Genomic DNA, 8,714 nt, shown 5'->3' with positions numbered 1-8,714 from the left:
TTTGGCAGTGAACAATATTTTGAACATTCCCTCAAACATCGCTTCCATTACCGGTAAAACGTTTTACCGGTAAATTCGGTATTTTTTACTTAAAAATTGAAAGTGATTTTGCGTAAAAATTTAGATAAATATTATTTTATTAAATAGAGGTGGGAAAATCAAACGGCGCTTCAATATTTGTATTAATTAGCATCATTATTTTGCTACTTATAAAATCGCCGTTTTGCACACAAAAATTTCAATAAAAAAAATACCAGTAATTTACCGGTAGGTAAACCGATTTTGACTAAAAATATTTACCATTTACTGGTAAACAACGGTAAAATTGGATGCACTGCTCGCATTGTCGCGTTATAAATAAGGGAAATTTTGGATAATTTTGAAAACGAAACATGTAATCCATTAATAAAACGACAGTTTTTAATCTCTTTATCATTTGTTGTTTACGAGCAGTTTAAAGTAGACGTGTACGTTTTTTTAAGAGGGAAAAAACACGAAACCAGAAATTCATACCGAAATGATAAATGTATTAAAGCAATCTAAACAATGGTTAGAAGATGGTTCAAGTACACCAATGAAGGCAAAGATAGGAAAGGTCATGGCATCAGTTTTTTTTGGGATGCAAAAGGAATTTAGTTAATAGATTATCTTAAGAGAAGTAAAAGAAATATAGTACAAGTCTGTTGGTTAAATTGGATGAAAAAGTGCGTGAAAAAAGACATGGTTTATAGAAATAGAAAATAATCTATCACCAAAATCAAAAATTGTTTCTGGAAATCGTTTTTAATCCAACCTAGAAGCAACTGATGCCGTAGACCAGCGGTTTCCAACCTTTTTTTGTGCCATGTCCCATATACATAATACGCCATATGGTTAATAAAATGATGTGGATAGTTATTTTGCAAGCATTGATACAAATCATTATAAACATAGTTTAGAATTATTAGAACGTTGGACTAAATGGTTTAAACTACAATTTTAAAATATTTTTTTTGTACCATAAAATTGGTTATTCCCTTCCAAAACTTTTCAATCTGCCAATAGTCGTATACCAATGGTTACGCATCACATACACATCAGTACTCTGGTATTCTTTAGTACCGACATTTTCCTGTAAAATGACCCATACCGAGAAGTCGAGTGTATTTGCATTTCGAGGAATAATTGTGATCTTCTTCCGATCAGCCAATACAACTTCGCGAACTTCTTGCCCAGTTGCTTCCTCTTGGTTGCGATGTGCTTCTTCCACGTAAGTCGGCGATCCAAGAACAAGCCCAAGTATTTGGTATCGTCGGCCTGCGGGATTATTTTGCTGTTCAGTGTGATATTTTAATATTACATTTTTTTTTAATGTAATTTCTTGTTTATTTTTAGTTTAGTATCCGATATTCAACGAATATACAGCATCCCTTTGTTCGGTCAATATCTGATGACAATCGGGGCGACATGCATGAATCTCTACATGCTGACAAGCAAGTAAGCTTCATCCATATCATATTAACTTGCAAATTAATTTCATTTCTAATTATTTCGAAATTATTAGTGTTGGAAGCACTGGAAATAAATTTCTCAGTACGTCCTACATTTGCATGATGAATCTGCTATTTGCTTTATACTGTTTTTTGGCCACGTCTCTCGGAGTTGCTGTAAGAAGTTGTATACTAACCATTTATAAAGATATAATATATTTAACTTTTGAGCGTAGATAGAAGAATTACCGAACTCGTTCTATTTCAACAATTGGGAGGACGGCTCCAAGGAATTCCGCAAATCGATGGTAATGTGCATAGTTGCAGCTCAGAAAGAGTTCGTTTTTAAGGCCGGTGGTTTGACGGAAATCTATCGAGGAGCTATAACTGCTGTAAGAATTATTAATACTTTTAATGTTTGTATGTACAGCAATACCACCCGGACTGTTTGAAATCAGACTAATCGATGACTTTCAAACCACACAAAAGAAGCAAAAAAAAGATCATCAACGTATAAAAAAGAGTATTTTTTAGGATTTATTTTTATTAAAATTTAATTTGTTCTTGAAATTATCAAACCGGACTGATTGAAATCGGACTATGCAAGGTATTGCTGTACATTGAAAAGTAATTATTTTCTAGGAAAATATTCTTACCTACTATTTTATTTAAATGTGTATTTAGGAAATACTGATTGAATTATTAATTTTCTTTTTTTCGCAGGTTTTCAAAACGACATATTCATTCCTCTTAATTATGCAAAATATGAAGGCGCAAAAATGAGCGATTTATTAATAATGATAATATTGTATTTCATTAATTGTTGCACAGGAATTATGTGAACCGTTATTTTTGAATGTGTGGTATAAGTCCATTTTTTCATATTTATTTAAAACTTTGCTTTTGAATCTATTTAAAAATATTGGTAAACGTTAATCATTATGCAATAGTAATTGTTAAAATTGTTAGAATCCTAGTGGACTTATGCCACTTTCTATTATATCATATTTTAAAAAATAAAATCAATATGAAACTAAGTAAATATTTGTATACCTGCAACCTATTATTGCGTCAAATAAGCTGATACCAGACCATCAGTTTGGCTTTCGTTGCAAACACATCACAATTAAGCAAGTAAACTGATTAGTAAATACCATCTACCAAGAATTGGAAAGTAAAAGATACTTCTCGGCTGCTTTTTTAGATATATCGCAAACATTTGACTAAGTTTGGCATCTCGGGCATCTCGGAAGATGAACTTCTCATATAATAATTTTAAAATAATAAAACCTCGATAATAGAATGTTTCTAGTAAAAATAGAAGACGAAAAATCGGTGTTTTATATCCAATAGAATCAGTGGTGCCGCAGGGAAGAGTTTTAGGACCACTGCTTTACCTTCTATACACGGCAGATATTCTTAAAACTAGCAACACTACGATTGCAACATTCCCTGATGATATAGCAATCTTGGCATCATATTATAATTCAGCAGTAGCATTTCAATATCTGCAGGAAAATTTAGATAAGCTACAAAAATGGCTTAAAAAACGGAGAATAGCAGTTAACGAAATGAAATCCGTGCATATCACATTCACGTTAAGGACACCAACTGTAAGACTTAATGGACAAGATCGCCCAAAGCAACAAAAGTCAAATATCTAGACATGCATCACGACAGAAGTCTCTCCTGGAAAGATCACATTCAGGCTAAGAGGGAGCGATTAGATATAAAGTTTAGAAAACTGTATTGGTTTCTAGGGAAAATGTCGAAATTATCAATGGAAAATAAATGTTTTATATACAAAGTGAAACCACAAACAGCCACTAGATTTAGTATATAGATTTAAGTAATTATTAATGTTCAAAATCATCACCATTATGATAACTATCCAAATAAATTTACTCAATGTTCACATTGATGAACAGATTGTGAATAAAATTATTACGACATAAAAAAAAATTTAAAGACATTTTTAATGTAAAAAATAATAATTAAAATGACGAAAAACTACACAAATAATCAAGTTTATTATGAATTAAGCCCTTTGGTCAGCCTATTGATATATATTTTTTATTATATGTTAACATTTATTTATGTATAAATTGTACTTTTTTTTCTTCTTCTTATGTATTAATGTTTGGCCAATAAATTATTATTATTAATTATGAATTAATTTATATTAAAAATCTGAAAACTTTTCATAATGTGATCGAAAATTAGTAACGTCGTCTTCGTCAGTGGTTGAATCTGATAATTCAAAAATTCTTATCTTCTTCTTAGGTTGAAGCAATCTTGAATTAATATTTCTTAAACTGCTTTCATTATTTGAATAAAAAAACGTCTTCTTGATCTTATGTGAACTCATTGTAATATCTTAAATTATTTATAACAATTATATTTAAATAATACTGACGCTGTAATCGATTAGTATAAGAAACACAAACCAAATTGTAGAAATTGCGAAAGAATAGAAAACACAATCAGATAATATCTGTTAAAGAGCATTGCACACTGTAGTAAAATCAATAATAATTGCAATAAAAAAGTTCTTTTTTCTATCATTATTAGATTTAGACTTTTTACATTTTTACATTAATGCTAAAAAAATATTTATCTTACTTTCAATTTTGCGATAATATTATGTAGAAAAATTGATTTGATTAGTTTATCAAGAAATCATGCTCCAATTAATGTAAAATTATAAATAAACTCATAAACTCATTTTTTCCAAAAATGGATTTATAGTACTTTCAAAAATAACGGCTCATATAATATATGTTTAGATATTACTTTGTTGTAAGATGGTGAGTTATTATTATTTCATATTAAAAAAAAAACCGAAAGTTAGTTACAAAATCAATGAAATTAATTTTTGTTTTGATTATGATAAAATTATTATCAAATAATAATATAATAAATGAAAATTCTGGACTATATTATATGGGTCTATATCGCAAGCCCGACCACTGAAAGACCGTCTATTGAAAGCCCGACGTTCGAAATCCCGACTACCATAATCCCGACAGTGTCTTTTATTATTATAATTACTACAATAACATTTTTAAATTATAGTACTATATTTTAAAAGGTACGACGGATACTGAAAAAAAATATTTTAAAACCTAGATCGATGGCTCTTTTGCCCGATTATTAATTGTTGTTATTTATTCTTAATAACAATAAATAATATTAATTATTATTGTCTTTTTTTTTTTCGTTGACTTATTCATTATAAAACTTAAGAATAAGAAATATTCTATAATACAATTAGTTTATGTTATTAACAATAAATAACAACAATTAATAATCTTATTAAGTTTTAGATTGTCGGGATTTTGAACGTCTGGATTTCGAACGTCAGGATTTCAATACACTCGGGATTTCGAACGACGGGATTTCAATAGACGGGATTTCGGTTCTCGGGCTTGCGATTGCCACCGTATTATATTATAAAACTTTGGATTATTAACTGTTGTGTCTAAGTATGCAACCATACTTACAAATTGGGGAAAATCTAGTGAGTAGTAAACAAAAAAAATAGAGAAAAATACGTCCGAGAATAAAGAGATAATCTACTCAACAACACACCATTAACTCACTTGTTAAGCGAGTCATTTTTCTTACAATTAATTTTGCTTGTTAAGCGAAATGTTATGCGAGGTGCTCGTTAATCGAGGTCCACTGTACTTTTTTTTTAAATAAAGAGCTTTATATCATTTTTATTTATTGAGATAAACCTATTTCGGCCCTATTTCTAACCCTTTCGGGTTTAACAGCCACTACAAATGTTTAATTATATTTAAGTTTAAAACAAATTACAGTAATCTTCTGCTGCGGTCAACATATTTGATTCTTCGGTTGGCAATTGTAACGCATCCAAACAATATTTTTATTTTACAATGTTGGTAGTTTCTTTTATTTAATGGTTGTAGCTTGACGTTCTGGGCATCACTGGGCATTACAACAATTTCTTTCAATAGTGGATTTAGTAATCATCTAGTATTAGTTTAACGTTTCTGTGAACTATAAGTGTATTTCTTACTACTAGATATGGATTTGACCAGGTAAGCTAAGTAGCTTAGTTTCTTCACTTGGCATCTATAACCTCACTTATTATTATGTTTTTGCTAATTTTTACTTGGGTTTATCCTAAAAATTCAGTTTATGTACCTTGTTTTTCAACAAACTGTATTGTATTTCAATATTTTATATGATGAAAGCTTTCAACTTTACACAATTTACTTTAACACTTCTAGTGTCGAATGTGAGATAATATCATTTACTTTCATCTACCAACTATATTATCACTTGGCATTGTTTTAATGTTGGTTATGATTATAATGTTGCATCTCTTAACCCTTATATTCGGAGTGGTACTCATTGGTACCAACGAGTTGAAGGATTAATTATTCAACACTTGTTAATGTAAATTGAAGACATTTAAATGTTATATATGTTCTGTATCCTATTTTCAATATATCGATTATCTTGCCATGGTCTCACATATCTTTCTTGTCAAGTTATTGAATTCATAAGACAAGCAAAAGGTGGCTGTGGAATGGTACAATAGCAAAATCTAAATGAAGTTTGGAAGTGGTGAAGAAATATGATATTGCATAGACTGTACACTGTAAAGTATTAGAATAAATATTGTTAATATTTCTTCATATATGTGTTATAATGTATAAACATTGTTTGGGAACTACATCTACCCTCTCGAGTGTTTAAAAATCAGTTTGCTTACTATATTTCATTGTTAATGTATTATGAATTAATAACAATTAAGTTACTTTTACAGTTTCAAAACTATCTCACTACGTACATATTTCTTGAACACTCTTAAACAAAAACATTTTTTATATGACTTTGTCCCCCTGGTACCAATGATATTATTATAATTATTCTGTGATGAAAGGGTTAAAGTAATACAGTAATAGATAAAAAGCTCTTCATTATTTGTAAGTAATGAAATAATTGTATAATTCATTATTGTTTTTATTTACAGTATATTGCCTGCACCTGTGCAGTCTGTATGGGACCGTGATGACGAGAGGAAACAAAGGGCTCTGGATAAACCAAGCAATGTCTTGGTTGTGGCACAGCCCATAGCGCCTCCATATGGACAACGCAGAGGCTGGATACCGAGGTATCCAACAGACTATGGAGATGGCGGTGCGTTCCCAGAAATCCACGTCGCGCAGTATCCACTGGAAATGGGACAAAAGGGTAAAGAATCCACATCAAATGCATTGGCGGTGCAGTTGGACTCTGAAGGAAAAGTGAAATATGACGTAATCGCGAGGCAAGGACATGCAAAAGATAAAATTGTATATTCGAAATTGTCGGATCTGCTGCCGGTCGAGGTTATGGACGAGAACGATCCGAGCTTAGAGAAACCGAATCAGGAGGACGTCGAGGATGTGACGGAGAAGACGAGGCAGGCGCTGATGAAGATCACGAACTCTAAAATTGCTGCTGCGATGCCGGTGAGGTGTGCTGAACGACAGGGACCAGCGGAGTTCATTAGGTACACACCGTCTCAGCAAGGCGCCGCCTTCAATTCCGGTGCGAAACAAAGGGTTATCCGTTTGGTGGAAGCACAGGTTGATCCCATGGAGCCTCCAAGGTTCAAGATCAATAAGAAAATACCTAGGGGACCACCGTCGCCGCCGGCTCCCGTCCTTCACAGTCCAACGAGAAGGGTTACCGTTAAAGAACAAAAGGAGTGGAAGATCCCACCTTGCATATCTAACTGGAAGAACGCCAAAGGTTACACCGTGCCATTGGATAAGCGTTTGGCCGCCGATGGAAGGGGTTTGCAGCAGGTGCACATCAGCGAGAACTTCACTAAACTGGCTGAAGCTTTGTATATAGCTGATAGAAAGGCTCGCGAAGCTGTTGAAACGAGAGCTCAGCTGGAAAGGAAGTTGGCACAGAAGGATAAGGAACAAAAGGAAGAGCATTTGCGCGCGTTGGCTCAAAAGGCCAGAGATGAAAGGGCGGGTATTAAGAGTCACACAGCTAACGAGAATGAGAGGTCGGTCAATGAGGATGAACGTGAGAGAGATATGTTGAGACAGGACAGGCACAAAGAGAGGGCAAGGGAGAGGAATCTGGCGAGGGCGGCGCCGGAGAAGCGGTCAAAATTGCAGCGCGAAAGAGATCGTGACATTTCCGAGCAGATCGCACTCGGAATGCCAGCCAGGGGACAGGCGAGCGAAGGTCAATTTGATCATAGGCTGTTCGGCCAAACACAAGGTTTGGGACAAGGTTACTGGGAGGATGATGGTTATAACGTATATGATAAACCATTCAGGGAAGGTGGCACAATGGCGAATAACCTGTACAGACCTTCCAAAAATATTGATAAGGACGTCTATGGTGAAGACCTCGACAAGTTGGTGAAGACAAATCGCTTCGTTCCGGACAAGGAATTCAGCGGCACCGATCGCAGCGGAGCGGGCAGATCTGGCCCCGTGCAGTTTGAGAAGGAAGAGGATCCGTTCGGTTTGGATCAATTCTTAAGTCAGGCGAAGAGGGCCAGTAAACGCAAGGAACCTGAAAGAACTAGGGATGACAGGGACAAGAGAAAACGACGTGATTGAGAGACCAGCTGACATTGTATATACAATAAATATGATTTCTTTTTTATATATAGACAACGTGTAAATTAATTAATTGATGTACGATTTAGTTTTTTTTTAATACTTTATTTCTTGTTTGTTTTGTAATCGTTCGTATTATTACAATGATCCGAACTTTTTATTATTTTTTTATTATGTAAAATATATATTACATCGATCATTGTATTCCACAAATACACCATAAACGTTTAGTTATTTTTTTTTATTCTTCTTCATCCTTTGTTACTGATTCTACCCCGAAAGGAAGAAAATAAAAGAGAACAGTTTATTCATCATCACGTTTACGTTTCGGGACGGAAAACCTCGATATTATAAACTCCTTTCGATGTACTACTAATTAATTCGTTACATTCTGCGAATTCCTCGTCTCAGTTTTTGTCCTTGTCGTATTATATATTTGGCACAAGCTTTCAAAATACTGGATAACATCGAATGACAAAGAAATAATGGAATGCTCAGCGTTGCGTAATTATTCCGTAAGTAGATTATACAAATGATATGTCCCGTATGATCTTCAATAATGAAGAAACAATTAATATGAAGCCGGAAATCAGAGATTCAGATTCCCATTTGTTTTTTTAAATTAATAAATTTCTAG

The 8,714-nt window shown here is 33.2% G+C and overlaps 2 protein-coding genes across 2 annotated transcripts in view; both read left to right on the top strand.

Moving 5' to 3' along the window:
* LOC108564915 (odorant receptor 85c-like) overlaps positions 1-2,289 on the top strand; it is a 3,666-nt gene extending 1,377 nt beyond the window's left edge. The window contains exons 3-6 of the mRNA XM_017924113.1: positions 1,375-1,476; positions 1,544-1,646; positions 1,706-1,861; positions 2,193-2,289. Of these exons, the coding sequence (XP_017779602.1) occupies positions 1,375-1,476; positions 1,544-1,646; positions 1,706-1,861; positions 2,193-2,252 (421 nt within the window). The 3' untranslated portion in view covers positions 2,253-2,289. The remainder of the gene's footprint in view (positions 1-1,374; positions 1,477-1,543; positions 1,647-1,705; positions 1,862-2,192) is intronic.
* Positions 2,290-5,375: 3,086 nt separating this feature from the next.
* On the top strand, positions 5,376-8,307 carry LOC108564918 (puff-specific protein Bx42). The gene is made up of 2 exons (XM_017924117.1): positions 5,376-5,536; positions 6,478-8,307. The coding sequence occupies exons 1-2, from the start codon at positions 5,523-5,525 to the stop codon at positions 8,075-8,077; spliced, it is 1,614 nt and encodes a 537-aa protein (XP_017779606.1). The 5' UTR covers positions 5,376-5,522; the 3' UTR covers positions 8,078-8,307.
* The last annotated feature ends 407 nt before the right edge of the window (positions 8,308-8,714 follow it).

This window comes from Nicrophorus vespilloides, unplaced genomic scaffold (genome assembly GCF_001412225.1).
Source record: "Nicrophorus vespilloides isolate i.1.1-1 unplaced genomic scaffold, Nicve_v1.0, whole genome shotgun sequence".
Taxonomy (NCBI): Eukaryota; Metazoa; Arthropoda; class Insecta; order Coleoptera; family Silphidae; genus Nicrophorus; species Nicrophorus vespilloides.
The sequence above is the reverse complement of the archived record's forward strand: the minus strand, read 5'-3'. Positions and strand labels throughout refer to the sequence as shown.